Genomic DNA, 21,378 nt, shown 5'->3' with positions numbered 1-21,378 from the left:
AATTGTGGGCTCGTTGAAGAACGACAGGTTTCAGGTTAGCAGGAACATATAGTTTAGCCCCCACCCAAGCCAGTCCATCCTTCATGTGCATTCATCAGAATGTTTCGTGAACCAATCATCGGATTCAAGACCCTCTTTGAATTTGTTCATTAGGACTGTATTCACATCCAAGTCTGTCTGAGGGTTCTGGCTTCTAGTAACCATTGGGGCAGCCAGATTCTTAGCTGGGATGACTGGATGAACCACACTCAGTTTGGAGCTGTTGTACTGGGGAAGCCTGGGGAAGGCATCAGCCATAAAGTTCTTCCCCCCCCCCCCCCGGGATGTATTTCAGGGTAAAGTTGAAACGGTTGAAGTGTTGTACCCAACGCACTTGTTTAGGTGACAGTTTACGCAGGGTTTTCAAGGCTACTAAATTTTTATGATCCGTCCATACTTCAAAAGGGTGTTTCGCCCCCTTCAGGAAGTGTCGCCAGGTCATCAAAGCCCATCTGACAGCAAAAGCTTCCTTTTCCCATATGGCTCATCTCCTCTCTGTCTCTGTAAGCTTACGTGAGATGTAAGCGCATGGTTGCAATTTACCCTCAGCATTTGTTTGTTTGAAGTGGTGGTGGAAGCAGTCACTGCTTCCACCGCCACTGGCATCAGCCTGTAGCACGAATGGTGCATCCATATCAGGATGTTTCAAAACCGGTTCTGCTGCAAAGAGTTGCTTTAATTTCTCGAAAGTGGCTTGACACTCCATAGTCCAGTTCAGAGGCTTCCCCGGCTTCGGTATGGTTTCTCCTTTAGATTTTAGAAGATTCGTAATGGGCAGAGCGATGCTAGCGAACGAGGGAATAAATTGACCATAAAAATTTGCAAATCCCAGAAAACTTTGCAATTGCTTGCGGGTGCAAGGAGGTGCCCAATCAGTAACGGCCTGGACTTTTGCTGTAACCATAGAGCACACTCCTAGAGCAGCCGCGGCTGGAAGAATCGGAAGCCGAGTTCCGGAGTTTGGAAGCCAGAGAAGAAATTTTACTTGGAACTCGGTGGCGGCTGCAAGGGCATAGTGAGACTGGGAGGCATGAGAGCTGGGGGCGGAGCAGGCGCTTGCACAACTCCCTCTTCTCCAGCTGGGCAGAGCTCCATGCACTGACCTAGGGGGTATCCCGAATGTGCCAAGCCGTGGGAGCAGAGCACCACATGGCTTGGCGCCTTAGGGATACTCCCTAGGTCAGTGCATGGAGCTCTGCCCAGCTGGAGAGGGGGTTTGCCAGGTGGCTGCTCATGAGCATGGTCACCTCATGGCTGCTTCGCCCCTGAGGCTGTGCCCGGCTCTTCGGGAGCCAGTTCACAAGGGAGCAGCCACCCGGCAACCCTAAAACAATAAGCCCTCCCCCTCTAATAAGCCAAAGGCCATATTTTGTGGGTCAAAAAAATATAAGACCCTGTTGTATTTTCATGGAAACATGGTACTTTTACTAGATATGAAGTGAAAACAGCAAAAGGAAAGCAAGATCTGAGCCAGAAAGGTGGGAACATATACATATCAAACATTTACCCAGCACCCTCCCCCTCAATTCCCCAACCCATTGTTCAATCTGCAAGTCCCTAAGGTGTCATGTGGGGTGCATCTTCAAACAACCTCATCAAGTTGGTATGCGAAACGGTTGGCCTTGACCAAGTCCAAACATCAACCACCAGCATGCGCAGAGGATGGTGAGGACAAGACTCCTCCAGTACAATATAATTCCCTTCCCCAATACTATGCAACACCCCCCCCCCCCATTCCTATGGCAGCCAATAGCAAACAAGCGTAGCAAACAAAACAGAGGCTGGCAGTATCAAAGAAAACAAACTAGGAAAAAGGATGAAAGTTCCACAATTCAGAAAGTTCTTTTCCTATATCCCAGCCACACAATTCAAGTAATGATGGGATGCAGAAAAATGTATGGAGTGGTCATATTATATAGGAGAAAGTTATTGTGTTAAGTATCCCAATGCCAAGCTATTTTGAAGGAGAAACATATCACCGTTTCTGGATACTTTGTGTTTTGACTGCATTGGTTTGTTTTGGGTCCATCAATTAAGCAATGCCATCTAATGAAACTCAAGAAAGCAGGCTTCCCTGTCATAGAATCTGCAGTCTGGAATAGCTTCCCTCCAGTGATTAGTACAGCCCCATCTTGCCTGCCTTTAAAGTCCTTTTTTTCATCTCCCAAACTATGGGATAGATTAGAGCAGCGATGGCGAACCTTTTTGGGCTCCCGTGCCAAAAGCGGGGGGAGCGCAAGGTGGTCATACGCAGGCGTGCCATACCCATAATGCTATGCATGCGACCCCCCCGTTACGCATGCGTGCAAACACGCCCTGCGCATGCGTGTGACCCCTCCCTTTTGGCCCGCGATAGACCCGTTTTTCACCCTCCCCAGGCTCGAGAAACAGCCTCCCCCACCCTCCCGAGGCTCTTTGCTGTCTCTCGGACTGCACTGGGGGAGAAGCATTTGCAATCGGTGTCTGCCCTGCCCACCTCCCCCACGGCAGCTTCTCCTTCTTCTGGCTGCTCCAGCATCCCAGCCAGAAGCAGCACTGTGACAGCCACTGGGGGTGAGGGGGCGGCAGTGGCAAGCATGGGCAAGGGTTTCCCTCCCTCCCCACACGAGTGGGCTGCTTGCACGGCTCTAGCCCGCGGCTCTAATGAAGATCTGCAGTCCGGAGCGCTGCTATTTCCAGCCGGGATATATTCTGCCAGACCCTCGGTGGCGTCTTTATGCGGGTAGCTCGCCTCCCTGCCAGCAGCTCATCCAGCGTCCTGGCTGGAAGCAGCAGCGCAACAGTTGCTGTTACCAGGGGCGAAGGGGTGGCGGTGGAGAGAACGGGCAACCACCGCCCCTTCATCCTCTCCCCAATGGCGACTGTTGCGCTGCTGCTTCCAGCCAGTGGCTGCCCGGTTGCTTCTATGCAAGAAGCCCACTCAGGCAGGGGAGGGAGGGAAGCCCCGACCACAGCTCTACTAAGAAGCGATGGCCAGGAACCCCTCTCTGTGTCTTTTGGCACGCGCGGCCGTTGCTCTTCCTGTTGCTGGTTTTTGGTGTTCATGCGTGCCAGGAACCAGATCACCAAATGGCCGACACACATGTGCACCCTGGAAAAAAAAGATCATTTTCCTAGCGTACGCATGCGCACCGGGCGGCTCCACTTCTGCTTTCTGGCACGCCAATGCGTGTCAAGACCAGCTGGCTGCTGTGCCCGAACCCGGAAGAGGAACTGGTGATGGCTCTGCGTGCCAGGAGAAATGGCTCTGCGTGCCACTTCTGGCACGCGTGCCATAGGTTCGCCAACACGGGATTAGAGGTTGATGAGGTTGGGAATTATGTTGTTTCTTGCACATTGGTGTTTTTTTAACGTTTCATTTAAGTTGGGAAGATGTCCAGAGTCTTTGGAGTTCAATAAATTCAGTGAACATCTACTATATTCTGGAACTACAGACTTGGATACCTGTGCTTTTACACTGCAATATCTTTATTTTGGTCTTTCATTAGCATGATATAAAAACAGAGTGATGAAATTAACAGTTATAACATTACAACAATCTGTCTAAAATTTCTAAGGACAGTGACTATAGATTTACAAGGCTGAGACAACAGAAGACCATAAAACCCAAATCTCTATAAAGTGCTAGGGGTTAACTAAAAATGTAAGTTTTAGTGTTGAATAAAATATAAGATAATGTTCTGTGCTATCTAAAAAGGCTAAAAGAATAAGCTGTGGTAACAAAAAGTACAGGTAGTCCTTGACTTACAATCACAATCGAGCCCAACATTTCTGTTGTCAAGTAAGACATTTGTTAAGTGAGTTTTGCCCTGTTTTACGACCTTTCTTGCCACAGTTGCTAAGTAAATCACTGTAGTTGATAAGTTACTAACCCTGGCTGTTAAGTGAATCTGGTCACTGCTTGTCAAAAGGTGGCAAAGGGTGATCACATGACTTTGGGACACAACTGTCATAAGTATGAACCAGTTGCCAAGCACCTGAATTTTGACCACATGACCATGGGGCTGTTGCAAAGGTTGTAAAGTGAAAAAGGGCCATCAGACACTGGATGCCTGGACCAACTCCCTAGTTAATTTTGCTGGCTGAGGAATTCTGGGAGTTGAAGTCCACACATTTTCAAATTGCCAAGGTTGAGAAACTGCTGTATAGGGATTCTTTCCCTGACTGATTCTTACACACACGGTTGACTAGTTTGTAGCTCTGCGAACTCAACCTGTAACTTTTGCTTCAGTTTTTCTGTTAACTCAAGATGACTCTGGCTTCAGATGAACCCATCTACAAATTATATAGGAAATCAGGAAAACACATCTTTGACTTTAAAGATCAAACCCAGTCCCAGACCTTAGCAAAATCAAAACTGCAATATCACCAAATAAATGTTTAGCGTCTGCTCTACGTCTAATTGTTTACCGGTTGATACCCGCTGATTTTTTTAGGTAAGAAAAAAAAAATTAAACATTTTTTTTAGGATTAAAACTGGGAAATCTTTTACCTTTTGATGCTATTTACACAAAGTATCCTGGCGTTCCCTTGAAATCATTCAAGGTTTTATATATACGGTATATAAAGTCGTCTGGTGGAATAATGCGCTCTTAAAAAGGCTAGATAAATGAAGCTCAAATGAAGACATGGCAAACGGAGCGAGGCCAATTCCCTTCTGTCACCGATGAAGGGACTCGGATTTACTCCTTTCCCACCAGGTTCTCGGCCGTTTGTTGCCTGAGCAGAGGGTCGGACTAGAAGACCTCCAAGGTCCCTTCCAACTCTGCTTCTTCCAGCTGTTTCCGCCTTGATTTGCGACCCCGCATTTGAAAATCTCCTTTGGTCTTCCGTCCCGCCACTCCATTCGGCCGGAAAAAAACTCGATTCTTCCTCCTTCCTCTTGCTGGCCTGAGTTGAGGGCTTGGGGGCGGCGCCGCCGCCTCTTTGCCGCTTGAAAGACATGGCCGGCGGTGGGGCTCCCTCCTCGCTCCGTGTGCTGGTGGACATGGATGGGGTCTTGAGCGACTTCGAGGGCGGGCTGCTCCGCGACTTTGTCGCTTCCTACCCCGAGGAGCCTCACGTGGAACTGGCGCAACGAAAGGGCTTTTCAGTGCTGGATCAATACCGGCGCCTGCGGGAAGACCTAGGGGTCAGCTTCTGGTAGCTGGGTCCCAGGGCAGGAGGGACTCTGGATCCCCTTGGTTATTCCTGAAGCTAAAGGAGAACGGGCAGAAATATTGGGCAGATCTCAGGTTTTCTCCTTATATGAAGCGTCTAGCATTTTTAAAATCTAATTTCTGGTCATGTTAAGATAAACATAGGGACGTTAAGGGGGTTTTACAAAAAAACAACACTGTATCTGCTTTGAAAATTATTTGGAACATTTCCTATGCAAACCAAACGTACATCTGGTGTTCCTTTAACGCCTGCCCAACTTTGTCAGGTTACCACATCTTTTTTGTTTTTTTTAGGAATCGTTTTTCTTTTAAGGAATCATTCATCAATCCACCTCTTAAAGAAGCGGGGTGTTGTTGTTTTTTGAAGCCAGCAAAAGACTGCAAAAGTTGAGCTGCTCTATTGAGCGCCAGATTATTGCAATATACAAGCCCCAAAGCACCTCTTGCCGATAAATGAGTACTGTACAACTATTACAGTACTCTGAGGCAGGGGAGAGCATTTCTGTAGTACAGGTAAAGTCGGCAGCTTTAAAGTTTTAAAATAAAGTTTTAGCTGAAGCACTGTAAATCGACTTCACGTTGTAAGCTTTTAATTGGTGGAATGCTTCAGAGTGCGACCATTTTTAAAAGCACAGTATTGGAGATATTGTATTGATATTGTTGCTTCACTGCTATTATTCTGCTGTAAACCTTCCCTTCTAACTTCAGCAGGTGGCAGCCTCTGGCTCTCTTTCTCTGAGTTTGAAAGGCTGAGGAGTGTCATCTGTTTAGGATTTAAATCAGCAGCTCACAGGGTTGTGACTAAACTGGGAAGTCAAGACGCACCACAAAAGGTGGAAATGCCTAACCACTTTTCAAAACTGTCCAGGTGTTGAGGATGGCTTTGCTTTTTATTATCTCCTGCTTTTATGTCACTGGGGAAGCACTGGGTTCTTAGGTGCTCTCCCATATCTTCATTTCTGCCAGAAGCTGCACCATTTGCCTTTATATTGAAACAGAAAGAGAAACCAGAACAGGCTTGTAGTAAACTTCCTTCCTGAAGCCTTCAAGACCACAAAATAAAAGAGTTTGAAATCATATCCTGAAGAGCAAATGGCAATCTCTCTCAAAGTCAAATGTTTTTTTCCAAATTAACACCAAAACTTTTGAGAGGAGAGAAATATACCTGTTTTTTGTTCTTAGCTGGGCATCCCTTTGATACAAGAACCACACAAATTGCGAGAGGTACCCTCTTTATACAATATCTGCCCTCTCATCCAGCAGTCCTGGGCTGTTTTCCCAGAGGAAGGGCAAAGGAAAGAGACCGTTTCTTTTCTCACCTATACCTTGACCCAGATCACTGATACTCTGCAATCCTGAGAAGTGGCATCGACAGTTAGTTGAACAGCTAGCTGGCAGGAATCAAGCCTCTGCATTTTGGGGCATAAGTGGCATTACCTAGACAGCAAGGAGAAAGTGAGGAATTCCCTTCCCCATCATAGTTTTGTGTGTGATTGTAGCTTGATACAACCCATACATGTGTTACTAAAAAGAGATGATCTCTAGTTCAGTGTTCTCAATCTTGGTGATTTGAAGGTGTGTAGACTTCAGTTCCCAGAATTCCCCAGCCAGCTTCAATTCTGGGAGCTGAAGTCCATACATCTTCAAGCCACCAGGTTTAATAAACAATGTATGCCTCGTCCTTCCACTGCTTATTCATTCTAATAATTACAAAGCAGGTATAGTTATTTACCTAAGCAGTGTTTGAGAATCATTTTAGTGCCATCCCTCAATTACAACAATGTTCTTCACTTTACTTTTTGAGTAAGGAACAGATTCAAGAGTATAAACTTAATTTTATTTGAAAAAGAACGAATGAGATAGAAATATAATAGTCACGCTAGCTATTTTAAACGATATCTTGAACCAATGACCCATTCTTAATTTCTTGCTTAAAAAAACAGCTTGGCCTTTAGTGCTACTTACCTGATACCTTGAAACATGGTTTGAAATGAACTTAAAACATGGCATCTAGTTTCTTTGTATGAGCTTTAAAGCTACCTAAATTTAAAACATTAAATTGTCTTAACCATAATTCTAAATATGTCATTTTTAGGACAAAATAGCCAAGGTCTATGAATCACCTGGCTTCTTTCTGAGTCTGCAGCCCATCCCAGGAGCTATTGAAGCAATGCACGAGATGATTCAAATGCCCAAGTAAGGACCATTTGACATTAAGAAAACACTTTGGCATCCGCATACATTTTCTTCTTGTAATGGAGAATATCATGTCTTTTCAGCACTGAAGTTTTTATTTGCACAAGTCCTTTACGGAAATATGAATACTGCGTTTCAGAAAAGGTTGGCAATTGTCACTCTTCCTTCTTTCACTCTTAACATGCGAAGCACCTATCAATCAAGATGAGGGATTCTGTATGTTTTAAAACTCTTTTCTTTTTTTGTCTTTCTTCCTTGCCTCCTCCCTGGTCAGTGGCTAATAACAAGACAATGTTTGGGTGGCTTTCATACCATGCCTCGGCTTTAGTTCGTCTGAGCTTACAGAAAAGTTCTGTCTTAGTCCAGGATACTAAACTCTTAAGAAGATTACTAGCCATTAAAATCCAAATCCTTCATTGCCCTATACAAACTGAAATCTTGCCACTACAAAGCCACTAAAGAGTCAGATCCCTTTGAAGGAAAAATATACCAAGCATATATACTCTTTAATAAACAAAATATATACTCCATTCATCAAAATATTAATCTGGTACTAATCAGAAAAGGGTGGCTCAGCATATGCCATCTGGAAAGGCTACTGCTATCTGATTTTAAAACTTGTAAGTGGCATTTTAGAAAGGATTATATTCTCCAATAGTTTATACATATGTAATTATACATATGCATCTTATGAAATATGCATAGTTAAGATGCTGAACTATTTTATCTGATTCATGTACCGTGTTTCCCCGAAAATACGCCAGGGGCTTATTTTCTTTTGCCCCACGAAATATGCCCTTGGGTTTATTATCAGGGAGGGCTTATTGTTTTGGGGCTGCCGGGCGGCTGCTCCCTTGTGAACTGGCTTCCGAAGAGCCGGGCACAGCCTCAGCGGCGAAGCAGCCATGAGGTAACCATGCTCACGAGCAGCCGCCCGGCAAATCCCCTCTCCAGCCGGGAAGAGCGCCATTCACTGACCTAGGGGGTAATCCCTAAGGTGCCAAGCCATGTGGCGCTCTGCCCGCCCTCCAGCTCCCGCGGCTTTGCACATTCGGGATACCCCCTAGGTCAGTGCATGGAGCTCTGCCCGGCTGGAGAAGTGGGTTGCGCGAGCGCCTGTTCCACCTGCGGCTTCACCAAGCACTTGCGCAGCTCTCCCAGGCCACCGCCGCTGGCTGCTGCTGCCCGCCACCGCCCGCCGCCGCCCCGTTCCGCTCCGCGCATAACTTCCAAATCCAAAAATCGTGGCCGAGTGTTCTAGCATCGGCCGCTCTAGGAGTGCTCCCTATGGTGGGCTGGCTGCTGGACAGAGAGTCTTCCGGACAGAGTCTTCATAGAGAGCAGTCCTAGAGTGGCCGATGCTAGAACACTCGGCCCCGATTTTTGGATTTGGAAGTTATGCGCGGAGCGGAACGGGGCGGCGGCGGGCGGTGGCGGGCAGCAGCAGCCAGCGGTGGTGGCCTGGGAGAGCTGCGCAAGTGCTTGGTGAAGCTGCGGGCAGAACAGGCGCTCGCGCAACCCACTTCTCCATCCGGGCAGAGCTCCATGCACTGACCTAGGGGGTATCCCGAATGTGCAAAGCCGCGGGAGCTGGAGGGCGGGCAGAGCGCCACATGGCTTGGCACCTTAGGGATTACCCCCTAGGTCAGTGAATGGCGGTCTTTCCAGCTGGAGAGGGGATTTGCCGGGCGGCTGCTCATGAGCATGGTTACGTCATGGCTGCTTCGCCGCTGAGGCTGTGCCCGGCTTTTCGGGAGCCAGTTCACAAGGGAGCAGCCGCCCGGCAACTCTCCCCTTCGGCCAGGCAGAACGCCACTCCCCAACCTAGCGGTATCCCGAAGGCGGCAAGCAACGTGAGCGCTCCCCCCCCCCCCCCGGCTCCTGCGACTTGGCGCTTTCGGAATAACGCTAGGTCAGTGAGCGGTGCTCTGCCTGGCCGGAGGGGGGTTTATTTTCGGGGGTGGGCTTATATTTTTGCCCACGCGAAAAATGTGGCATGGGTTTAGTTTCGGGACAGGTTGTATTTTCGGGGAAACACGGTAGTAGTTTCCTAAGTTTGTCGCTGTCACCAAGATATGAAAGACTTGCTTTATTCTCTTCTGTCCACAATATTTATTAAATTATTATGAAGTTTTATGCCACCCTCCATCAAAATTATGAGGATAACAGACTAGTATCACAGACTAACTATATAGGAAAAATTATTATCTGGAAATCAGTCTTTAAAGAGCTATCTTTCAAAGCTTGGAAAAATCTGGAAAGTCAAGGAAAGCCAGTTTGTGTGGCTCTCCAATTTTTGCTGTATTGCAGCTTCTATCACCACTAGCCAGCCCAGCCCATTTTAAGATATTAGAAGAGTTGCAGGGCAGAATGGGCTGACCTGAATTGAGTGTACGTAGAAAAACATCCCCCTCCCAAGCCCCAGAGCATCCCTATGGAAGAGGCAATTGGATAAAAGCTTTGAAGACAGCTGATTGCTCTGCTCTAAGTCTCATCCCTTCTTAGTTATGATCTAGAGCAGAGATTTTCAGGGTTTGGGAAATCCAGAAGCCACCTATTCCCTAGCCTTATTAAGAATATAGTGAAATTAAAGGCTAAAACAGTGGAAAAGGTAACAGAAGGCATATTGCAATTCTGATAATAAACAAAAAGGGTATTCCTGAAAGGCAGTGCTAGGCAACTGCAGAGTCACAAAACATCCTCATAAATTTGAGATCAAACCTGCTTCTTAGCAATGTCATTTTCTACTTTAGGCCTAATATGTATATATGGCTAAATATTTTTACAACCTCCAGCCAAATGATGTCATCCATTCCCGCTTTATATAATCACCTACATCAGGGGTGTCAAACTTGCGGCCCGTGGGACCCATGTGTCACGCACTGGCCATGCCCATCCCTATTTTAGCAAAGGAGAAAAAAGTCATGATACGTCACGTGATGACGTGACAAAGCGAGTTTGACACCCCTGACCTAATTGATTGAAAGTGATGTTTTGGAAAACCAAAGAATAAATTTCATTTGTTCCAGTATGACCCATATCTAAGTAATAATATGTAAAATTGTGTTTTAATTCTTGTGTGATAGAAAAATAGCTGTTAGGGTTGCTTTTTGACAACTTTGTTCTCTTAATCACTATACATTTTAATCACCTTTTTTGTGAACCATATAGTGAGAACCTTTATTCTGTTAAAAAAAAGGCGCTAACCTGACGTACTTTTGCCATTAAGGCCAAATTTTCATTTTTAAAGGAAATTTTAAGGAAAAGAAATTTTAAAGGAAATAGGATGGGCATGCTGCAGATCCCATCAGCAAAAGAGTGTTAGCTCATGGGGACTAGAAGACAAGAGTTTTTTGCAGCAGCGCCTGCTCTGTGCAACGCCCTCCTTCTGGGGATTAGAATGGCCCCAACCCTGTTAGCCTCCTGTACAACTTTAAAGGCTTTACTGGCTATGCTCCCGAGACTGGGCTGCTACATGCGCCAAGAGCCCCGCCTCCTGGCTATATTGTTAACAGCCCAGATTTCCTGTTTCGAATGTACTCAAATTAAGACGTTTTAATGATTTTTAGAGTTTTAATGGCCTTTACTGTTTTTGTTGTTTTAAAATGTTTTACGACTTGAATTGTAATACAGGTTTCTGAATTGGGAGCAGGCCCAAAGTGATTTGCTGAGATTGGTGGCTATAGAAATCAAATAAATAAGTAAATAAATAATCAACCAATCAATCACTCAGATCTGTTCTTGGAGCTAGATTATCAGCCTATGCTTGTTCACTCAGAAATAAGATTATGTTCGTGAGTGTGTTCATTGGAACTTAAGGGACTGGTATATATATGTGAAGATTTATATTGTAGTGCTTTGCAAAAGGAGCAAAATGTTTTGGATGTTTGGAGTGTGTCAGCAGCTTGAGATATAAGTCCAAGCATTCTGTCTTAAAGCTACATAGGGTAAGTCTACTAATTTTACTAAGTCTTATAGTAAAAAGAGCTTTCTTGAAAGCTGTAAGTACCTTTCTTCTAACAACTGCTTTCTTATCACTTGACAGTACGTATGGGTTGCGCAGCACTTGGGTCCTAAATTTGTGGAGCGACTAATTCTGACTCGAGATAAAACAGTTGTTTCAGCTGATCTGCTCATTGATGACAAAGACATCATTAAAGGTATAAGGATCTGTGCTACCACTTCAACTTTTCATCCAAGTGCTGTATTATATGGTTTATATTTTTAATGTCCCTTTCCATTTCTTCTCAGGGGTAGAGCCAAATCCAAGCTGGGAACACATCCTGTTCTCTTGCTGTCACAACAAACATCTAAAGCTGCAGCCGCCACGGAGAAGGCTTGAATCTTGGACCAATGACTGGAAGGCGATACTGGAGAGCAAACGCTCCAAGTGAAGCATAAAGAAAATAACATTTATTTCAGCCACCATCAAAGGCTCTGGGAAGTATTTGCTGATCACCAATGCCAACTGGAAACAGAGACAGGCCCTTCGAGTCAAATGATCCATATGGGAATAGGATTGTATCTTAATTCCAAATGCGCTTGACTGATTTGAGTTATTAAAATATTAAATCCTTGGATGGAATATTTGTTATGTTTGCCTATTAAGTAAATGAACAAAAGAGCTCTAAAAATGTAAGACAGCTCTTTGACTCATTATGTTTTCCCCCCCACCCCGCTACTTAAATATACCCAAATAACATATTAGATTAGATTAGATTTATTAGATTTGTTAGCCGCTCCCTCTCCACGAAGGGACTCGGGGCGGTGTACAATAAATAAAAAAGCACATATTATACAATTAAACATTACATTACACGGAGGAGGTATAAAGATCACACAACAATCATTACAGTACATAGAAATAGTAATAATAAGATTAAGAATTAAATTACCCCAATATAAAATTACAAGTTTAAAAGATTGCCAGGAGGATTAAAATGGAACTATGGTTGAGCCAGGCCGGCTAGTTGAAAAAGGTGGGTCTTGAGTTTTGAACGGAAGGAGCGGAGGTCGGTGGTAATCCTAATGTCGGGGGAGAGGTCATTCCAGAGGGCTGGGCCCATCACAGAGAAGGCCCTGCTCCTGGGCGCCGCCCAGGAGCAGGGCCTTATATATTTCTATTCTCTCAGCTCTCCTCTACAGTAAGTCTAGAATATTTACCAAGGCCCTTTAGTTTATGGCAATTGGTTCATATTTCTAAATAAACTGAAAATGAATTGAAAAGCACATCAGAGTTCGAAAGGACCCCCTAGGACACGAATGTCCCCTGTATGCTTCCCAAGGGAAACTCAAGACTATTTACAGTCATTTTTAAAGCAGAATACCTGTCCGAATTCTTTCTCTTTTCCCTTCCCTTCATTCAGGGAGGATCTTGTTGGCTGCCTCCTGGGCTGCATTCATCCTTGGGCAGTGGGATCCCGACTGCTGTGTGCTTGGTTAGGCTCCTGGCCTGCTCCACCTGAAAGGGGCTGCAGTAATCCTCAAGGAAAATAGTGGCCAGGTTTTTCAGCCTTCTGTTGTTTGAGAGGGAGAAGCGCAGCATGCACTCAATCACAGGGAGGGTGGTGATCTCTTGGCGGGACTGGGATGTGGACAAGTACATCAGAGTTGTAACTGCAGACAGGACCGTCTCTTCATTGGCACTGGCCAGGCAGTTGACAACAGCTGACACTCCACCGGCCTCTAGTATGTAGTCTTTGTTGATTTTGTCCAGGCAGAGATTACACAGTCCTCCTGAAAAATAAGAGAATAAGGTGGTAAAGATAGTAACAGGGTGGTTTGGTCAATCTCATCTTAATAATAATGTACATTTCGGTAGTTTTAAGACAACTTGGTCTCTTGTTTCTGTAAATGGTTTGGGGCTATATCTGATACAAGTACACTACTGAACTGCTCATTTTGTGACCATTTGGGAGAATGTTATTTTATACTACTGCTCTTAGCTGTACTCTGGCTTATGTTTGCTGGTGTATTTTGCTAGTGTCCTCTTGCCATCATTTTTAAAATCTATTTTCTGTAATATCCTACCCAGTTCTTCAACCTACTTGCACATCTTTGCTAGAGAATTCTTAAGCCAAGGATGAGGAAACTAGCCTTCACTTCTCTGATCATTGTTTATGCAGAGTAAGGCTTCTGGAACTCTTAGTTTAGCAATATATTACATAATTACAGGTTCTTCTTCACAGCTTAAAGTGAAGACAGAGTTGAGCACTGCAATGGACTAGGCTAACATGCCAGCTTCTCCTATGTCCTAACTATTGAGAAATGATTCTGTTTTATGAAAAATGTTGAAATCCAGGCCTTACCAAGTGCAAATTCCACAAGATTGTCATTTTCCTCAGTGAGCATGTCCAGAAACAGATCCAAGACCTTGAGCTGTCGCAGATATTCATAATTTTGGGGGTTATAAGCAAAATTGGCCAGATTAGCCAACACTTGCTCTTTGGCATCTGCAACATAAATAAAAGAACTCTTAATATTAAAAAAGCACCTGTAAAAGTCAATGTAGAAATACAAACTGACCAATAAATTACACTCACCTGAACTCTCTGTCACTTGGAATTCAGTGACTAAGGCCTGCAAATATTCAAGCCGACTGAGGCTTGCCAACTCCTTCTGATTTCGGGACATACTGATAGATGCTAGATAAATAGAAGACAAAACAGTATTAAGAACATCATTTGGTGTTATGGCAGGTATCAATACTTATTATAAATGTGTGCATTTCAATTATCCCAGTGTATGTTATTCAATTCTATCTTCAAAAATACCAGAATGGTATATAAAAGTATTGCTAGGTAACATTGCACAATAACATTCTTAGTAATAATTTTGACATAAAGATTATAATGCTTCTCTTCCAGCAAGTTTATGTGACTGATGGCATTTGTTAGATTTTATTTTATTTTATTTTTAGAGTAGGCAGGATTTCTAATTCTAATTCTTTTTGCTTTTGTTTAGGATCCAAATTTAATTAATTTTTTCAGCTTTAGATTTATTTAATATCTTAATTAAATCTTCCTTCCACCTGGATCACAGTAAAGGTGAATTTGCCAAATTTAGGATATAGCACATTTTCCCTAGACTAGCTGCACTGTTGTAATATAAAGAAGACTAATTTTGCTCTATCACTATTTTAAAATATGATTGTAAATGTATGCTTAGGAGAACTCTGGTATTCCAATGAAACACAAAAGTGATGTGTCAAGCATTTGATTATGCTAGTGACATTCAAGTTACAAGGATGTGAGGTCAGTTCAGAAGGATTTATTAGCTTGTTCTGGGAATAGCCACTGATTAATGTTTCCTTTAACAATTTTGAAATGCAAGCATTGTCACATATTTTATTTTATTTATTTGTATTCCGCCTTTATTATTTTTACTGATACAGTAACTCAAGGTGGTGTTTCCTTTAACAATATCCCATTTAAAATGCAAGCATTGGCACATATTCTATTTATTTATTTGTATCCCACCTTTATTATTATTTTTACAAATACCGTAACTCAAGGTGGTGAACATATCCAACACATCTTCCAATTTTCCCTACAACAACATCCCTGTGAAGTGGGTTGGGCTAAAGGAAGAATGGGTGACCCAAAATAACCCAGCTGGTTTTCATGGCTAAGGCGGGACTTGAACTCGAGGCCTGTTTTCTAGCTCTCTGTTTGTTAACTGGTTAGCTTATTAACATGGTAGCTCTATAAATTTACCATAACATTGAAATATAGAATAACAGAGTTGGAAGGGACCTTGCTTAGGCAGGAAACCTAGAAAAAATGGCATGTTTCTAACAGCGTTCCTTCTGTGTCCGTGGCAAATAAAATTTCATTTTCAGCTCCAAGTTTTAACATAGCAGTATAATTTTTAATAACAGCAATATACTGCTTTACAGCCCTCTCTAATCAAACATCCAAACAACAACAGCAAAGGATTCGGTTAAAACCTAACTATGTTAAAACCTAAGGATCTTATTTCTTCATTCAGGCAACTAAGCTAATACAAATATTTACCTTCCTTTGCATATTCTTTTTCATATAAAAAGAAACCACAGTAATCATCAATACTACATTCGTGAGTGTAATGCTAATACGAAAAAGTTCCTAAAAGGAAACGGAGCCATCGCTTTTCCCACCTGCTGGATTACCGGAATTCTCCAACTATGCGCTTCAATTCCATCAAGTCCTTGGAGAAGGGGCGGGGGGGAGAGGGGGAGGAGACAAGAAATCAATATCCCAGCAAAGACCTGCAGAGTTAAAGTTAAAGCGAAACAGGAAGCCGGAAGTTACGTTTAGGGCTCCGGGAAAGGTCGTCCCCACGTGCTGTAGTTCCGTGTTTGATGCGGAATCCCTCTGAAAGATTCGGTAGGCGGAGCCTCTGCGGCTGCTGCGGGCGCCGCCTCTTCTCGGCCGTGACTGGTCTCTTGGCGATGGATGCTGCGGGAAACATCGCTGATACTCGGGGTGGTCGCTTTCGCCCACGGCTGGCGGGTCGCAAGGGGCGTCCCGACCCAGTGGGAAGAAATGGTGGACCCGCGATGTTTCGAAAATAAAGTTTCATATCTATTTAGGAGTTTAAAAAGCCTCTTAGATCGAAGTTACAAACTCAACGTTCGCTGGAAATTGACCGGGATCTCTATGGAGATTCTCAGTCACCATCCACGTCGATCCCAAAGATGTTTTTTAAAGAGTCAACTGGACTTTCTGGTTTTTCTTTGAAGACGTTTCGCTTCTCATCCAAAAAGCTTCTTCAGCTCTGACTGGATGGTGGGGGATGGAAGGATTTATACTCTTTCCAGACAGCTGGACATTTGCATTCTTTAAGAGATTGGTTGAGGCCACTTGGAGGTTTATTTGTGTGGTTAGGATCACCTGAGTGGTGCAAATGGGTGTGGAGCCTATATATATATATATTATTTTTGAATAAACACAGACAAAACAAAAAAACACCACAAAATCGTCTTCCATTACAAATTGTAGAAAGTGTGTCAATTGGTTACAAAGAACTTTCGTGCATCCCTTCCACAGTCATCACCTACAATTCATATCAAGATATATTTTAAATCAAATATATATATATATATATATTACTATCATACCTCAACCTTCATTTGACTATAATTGTTTTTACCTCCTTTTATATAAAATATTCCAAAATTTAAAGAAATACCACATAATGGAATTCCGTTAACTGTTTCCATTATCATCCGGTAACATTGCATCTTTATAACATGTTTTAAGTAAAAAAATGATTGTATTTAATAACACAGTTTCTAGACTTCCTTTCTTAATCACTGTTTACAATTTATATCCAATTTCCTTTTATCAAATCAGTACATATATATACATTATTTTAACTAAATTTGACTTATTTTTTTATTATAAGCTTTCATACATCAACCTGTGTCTTTCCAGTAATAGTGCAGTCTTATGTTTTTTGCCATTTGTGGGATTAGTCTTCTGGTTGTTTCCTTAATAAGATTTGTATGGACTTCTCTTCGCAACTTATTGCTTGTTGCATATCTTATATAATCTCAAAACCCTCCATCTGCTTCTTTAATCAGCTTATCTTTGGTTATCAATAGTGCTTCTGACAAAATTTCTCTCCTTAAATCCATCAATTCTTCTCTTTTTTCTTCTTCTATACCTTAAAATCTGGGGTAGAGCTCCTGTCCATCTATCTCCCCTTTCCATATTCCACTCTTTCCATTTCCAACCACGCTCAGTTCATTGTTGGTATCAACAATTATCTTGTCTCTTTGTTCATTTTTCCCTTCAGTTTTTAGGACTCTAACCTCCACTTTTTCCATTTGATGAACATCTTCAATTTTTCCATCAAATTTTGCTGTTTCACTCTATGTTTTCCAATCTCTTCTCAATTTTCTCTGTTACTTCTAATAATTTTTCAATTTCAAACATAATCTTTTGCAATGTTAAGGTTTCTTTTTGATGTTGTGCCATTCTTCCAACTGGTAAACACCGCCACTCTAGCATTCAAAACTTTTTATTAGATTTGATGCAAGTTCATTTATAATCTTTCAAAACAAGGCTTTGTTTTCACTTCCCTCCAGCTGCCAATGAAGCTCCCAAAGAGCACCTGTATAAACAACCCATGCTCTTCTCCTTATCATTCTCTACAAACAAGCTGAAGAACTTTGAAGTGCAAAGTTAAAATGATCAAAGCAAAAAAAGAAAGGGCAATGTTTGCAGGACTCAAGCCTCCAGCCTCCAAGTGGCAATGTTACTTCCTCTCCCTCTGATACTACAACCCTCTTTGTATTCCTTTTATATCTTCTTTATATTCCAGGCTTAAAAGAAACAAAATTATTAAGTAAAGCAAAATAGAAAAAAAAACCCCATCCAAACCAGTATTATAAAAAAAAATATTTTAATCCATAGGTAAAAAAAGAAGTAGTAGAAGAAAAACTAATCCGTTCACTTTAACAAATAGGAAATATTTGCAAAAATTCCATCCATAAAAGAAAATTTAAAAAAAGATAACACTGTCCAATGTAGCTTAATTTTGCCGCTTATTTTCTTCTGTTTTCAAATTTAATTTAGCTTTAATTTTTTTGGGCAGTCTCTTTTATAACGATAAGATTTCCTCACCAGATGGACACACTTTCTCTTTCCGCTTTCCTCCCGTTCCGGAGCTGTCCCAACTTCAGCAGCTTTTGGCTGCGCTTCTGTCGTTGGCAAGAAGAGATTCCCTTGGATCAATCAGGGACTTTGCAGTGTCCCTGAGATCAGCAAGACGTACTCTTCCCTGTCACCATCTCTTCGGGATGGTTTAGGTCCAAAAGGACTGTCCAGCGGCAAAAGTATCTACTGTGATCTCAGAGCTCCGAGATCGCATGTCGTGTCGTGATGTCAGCTCCTGTCTCGGGTGTGCAGCCTTCTTGAAACTGTTGAAAGGACAGTGTTTGAACAGCCCTCTCTCAATAGAGAGGGAGAGCTAGGACATCATCTATCTCCAGTCTACAACACAGTCCTTTCAACAGTTTCAAGAAGGCTCCATACCCATTTGCACCATTCAGGTGACCCTGACACCTCCAGGTTGCTTCAGCGACTCTCTAAAACATAGGTGTCAAACATCACATTGCCGTCACGTGATGTTTCGCGACATTATCCTCTTCGCAGAGCTGGGGTGGACGTGACCTATGTGTGACACATCCAGCCTGTGGGCCGCAGTTTGATACCCCAGCTCTAAAAGAATGCAAATTACCAGCTATCCGCAAGGAGTATAAATCCTTCAATTCCCCACCATCCAGTCAGAGCTGAAGAAGCTTCTTGGATGGGAAGTGAAACATCTTCAAAAAAAAAAACCCCAAGGAAGTCCAGTTGACTCTTGGAAAAGCATCTTTGATTTTCAAAGCAAATTCACCAGGAGGCTATCAGACTAAAAAGTCACTTCCGGTTTGCTCGGAGGATCATTTTGAGCACTCCAAAGACTTCAGGGACTGTCCGGAGGCTTTCCTGACACCTCTGGAAGGCTTCCGGGGGGCGGGGGAGGCTGTTTTCGCCCTCCCCAGGCTCCTATAAAGCCTCCGGAGCCTGGGGAGGGCGAAAAATGGCATGCTCTGACAAATGGCTCCGCGTGCCACCTGTGGCACACGTGCCATAGGTTCGCCATCACTGGTATATAGGATGGTGCTGGGAGGAGGTCCAAAATAAGGCTCCTTCATTAGAGCTTTAGCTTCTGGCAACTTAATATACCTGTACTTTTCTTGGCAGCAGTTTAGCTGACAATATGCTTGTGGGTTTGTATCACCGTATTAATTTTAGGTCTGGTCCTGCTTAGTTTTTTACCCCCACAAGGTCCTCCCAATCTGATAATTGTGGTCTTCCTACTCAGCTTAATTGAGGGGGGGAATAGAAGCATTCCTTTCTTGCTTTATTTAAAACTATCTCCACTCTCCACCACCGCCACTCCTTCCTCACTAGGAATATTTTGTTGATGAGCTGTGAAGGGATAAATCTGGCAATTTTAGCCCATAGAGTTTTCTCCTAGATCTAGATTCAGAGTATCAATATTATAAGGAGAAATACTAGAAAGTACACTGCAGGGGTATCAGCAACTAATTTATTTTGGGGCAGGGGGGGAGAGAACTGTCCCAGGAAATAACTAATATTTTGATGACAGCTAACCTTATAATTTGTCAAAATGACTTTTTTTAGATTTTCACATAATTATAGGAATAGTCATGCTTGGAATTGTACCATATAAAGAGTTACTTTAAATAATTTAAATAGTTATGGGATGAGAAGTTCTTAACTTCCTTTGTCCTTTAAATTTTATTGCGGCAAATGATAGCCTATTAACTTTTAGGCAGGTCATAAAAGAAATGGAATGGAGTAAGTTGGGAATCCACATCCTGGATTGTGTTTATGGTCACTGAGAAACAATACTTTTTATTTGATTTGCTATTATGTTGTTTTACTATTTAACCTCTTTTCTGAAAGAATGGAATGCAGGTCCACCAGAATCCCTTGGTTTTGAACATTTTACCAATAGATGTAAATAAATAAAACATCAATGTAAATGAAATAGACTGCTAAGGATTCAATGCATCTTGTGTTCCATATAGCATGCAAATGTATTAATTACATTTGTTTTGGTATTTATATCTTTCCAGTGGTCAAGACTTTAAACCTGGAGTGAGACAAAAATTAAGATTGCAGGAGAAATGTCTATAATCACCCAGGTCAATGTCTTAATCATCCAGGTCACAGGTGTCCCAATGGTGCTTTTTCTAAACGGCAACTGGACTTTCTTGATTTTTTTCTTTGAAAACAATTCTTTTTTAAAAAAATATTTTGATGAGAAGTGAAACATTTTCAGAGAAAAAAACAATAAAGTCCAGTTGCCTTTTGGGGGGGGGGGAGCACCTTTGGGACTGCAGGAAAAATTAAGAGCATAGATTTGACTGTGGAAAGCATTGAAATATTTACTGTGACCATGGAAAAATATATCTATAACTAGGAATTTTCTCCTGAACTTTCTTTTGAAAATTGAAGCATTATAGGGCTGCCATAAATGTGTGTTATCTTCTGATGATTTTAAACTGTTGCTATAGCTTGCAGGTCGTTAACAGAATAAAAAGTACTGGGTGACTTAGTAACAGATAAATCATCGGAATGTTTATTGTGTCAGGTTTCAATGAAATAACTATATGAACTTTTAGAATAACCAACTTTTGTGCCAAAGGAACATTCATAAGGACAGGCTTAGTCTGGCAATAAAGTAGAGAGAAAGATTGATTATATATCAATCCTCCTCCTCTGCAGACCAGCAATTTTTAGAGATCAGGAGGGTGAGTAGGTTGGCACACTACTCAGCACAGAGTGACTCACATATTCTATTTGAAACTAACTTTAGTTCTGTCATTTAATAAGTATTTTCTCTAAAAGCAATCTGCTAGTTAGGATTATAAAATAATGATGAAAGATCAAGGTGCACACAAATAGTGTCTTGGAGGGGTTGTTCCTTCAATTTTGCCAAGTTTCTTTCTTATACAATAAAACCAATTGTGTTGTTTTCTCTGGCTTAGGAATTGAATTAAAGCAGAACATTTCTGTCTTCCAGCTTCCAAAGCCAGAAGAAATCAGTTCTGTTTTCGGACTGGGTGAGCACATAGAAAAGAAGACGTGGATAATGAGCTTGAGTGCTAAAAACAACGTGGTAAAGTTAGAAGTGGGGGGATGGACAAAAAAGCTAATGATACCGCAAAATATAAGTAGGGATTTGTAAATAATGCAAAGCTCTCTATAAAGTTTCTGGAATAGTATTCCAACTAGCTACACGATGTTTGTAAGGGTTGTAAGGGAAGAGAAAGACATATTTCTGAAGGGCTAAATTTAAGCCCATTTTTGACAGGATGAAAATAACATATGATTGACAAGTAAGGAAAGTCTTACAAGGGTTTTGGATTTATTCCAATAAAAGCTGTATGTTACTGGCGTGTGCTTTCCTAGAACATGAT

The 21,378-nt window shown here is 42.4% G+C and overlaps 2 protein-coding genes across 3 annotated transcripts; one reads left to right on the top strand and one right to left on the bottom strand.

The window, feature by feature from the left end:
* The first annotated feature begins 4,920 nt into the window (after positions 1 to 4,920).
* On the top strand, positions 4,921 to 11,979 carry NT5C (5', 3'-nucleotidase, cytosolic). Its single transcript, XM_081957116.1, has 5 exons — positions 4,921 to 5,170; positions 7,294 to 7,394; positions 7,478 to 7,538; positions 11,440 to 11,554; positions 11,646 to 11,979. The coding sequence occupies exons 1-5, from the start codon at positions 4,982 to 4,984 to the stop codon at positions 11,786 to 11,788; spliced, it is 609 nt and encodes a 202-aa protein (XP_081813242.1). The 5' UTR covers positions 4,921 to 4,981; the 3' UTR covers positions 11,789 to 11,979.
* Positions 11,980 to 12,483: 504 nt separating this feature from the next.
* ARMC7 (armadillo repeat containing 7) lies at positions 12,484 to 15,681 on the bottom strand. Of its 2 annotated transcripts, none has more exons than XM_081957126.1 (4): positions 15,532 to 15,681; positions 13,937 to 14,038; positions 13,703 to 13,846; positions 12,484 to 13,130 (listed from the first exon to the last, which is right to left on the bottom strand). In XM_081957126.1, exons 2-4 carry the CDS (start codon positions 14,025 to 14,027, stop codon positions 12,757 to 12,759), a joined length of 609 nt encoding a protein of 202 aa, XP_081813252.1. In that variant the 5' UTR covers positions 14,028 to 14,038; positions 15,532 to 15,681; the 3' UTR covers positions 12,484 to 12,756. The 2 variants fall into 2 exon arrangements, with proteins under 2 accessions (XP_081813252.1, XP_081813253.1); XM_081957127.1 differs by having other exon boundaries at positions 15,410 to 15,538.
* Between the last annotated feature and the right edge of the window lie 5,697 nt (positions 15,682 to 21,378).

The sequence above is a fragment of the Natrix helvetica genome (genome assembly GCF_964273705.1).
Source record: "Natrix helvetica genome assembly, chromosome: 1".
Taxonomy (NCBI): Eukaryota; Metazoa; Chordata; class Lepidosauria; order Squamata; family Natricidae; genus Natrix; species Natrix helvetica.
The sequence above is the reverse complement of the archived record's forward strand: the minus strand, read 5'-3'. Positions and strand labels throughout refer to the sequence as shown.

What these genes read in the sequence shown, in the direction of transcription:
- NT5C (XM_081957116.1), top strand. Translation starts at nt 4,982, where the DNA reads ATGGCCGGCGGTGGGGCTCCCTCCTCGCTCCGTGTGCTGGTGGACATG. An exon ending in GAGATGATTCAAATGCCCAA is followed by an intron (nt 7,395 to 7,477) that starts GTAAGGACCATT and finishes ATGTCTTTTCAG; the next exon opens with CACTGAAGTTTTTATTTGCA. An exon ending in TGACAAAGACATCATTAAAG is followed by an intron (nt 11,555 to 11,645) that starts GTATAAGGATCT and finishes ATTTCTTCTCAG; the next exon opens with GGGTAGAGCCAAATCCAAGC.
- ARMC7 (XM_081957126.1), bottom strand. Translation starts at nt 14,027, where the DNA reads ATGTCCCGAAATCAGAAGGAGTTGGCAAGCCTCAGTCGGCTTGAATAT. An exon ending in CCAAGTGACAGAGAGTTCAG is followed by an intron (nt 13,847 to 13,936) that starts GTGAGTGTAATT and finishes TTTATGTTGCAG; the next exon opens with ATGCCAAAGAGCAAGTGTTG. An exon ending in TCTTGTGGAATTTGCACTTG is followed by an intron (nt 13,131 to 13,702) that starts GTAAGGCCTGGA and finishes CTTATTTTTCAG; the next exon opens with GAGGACTGTGTAATCTCTGC.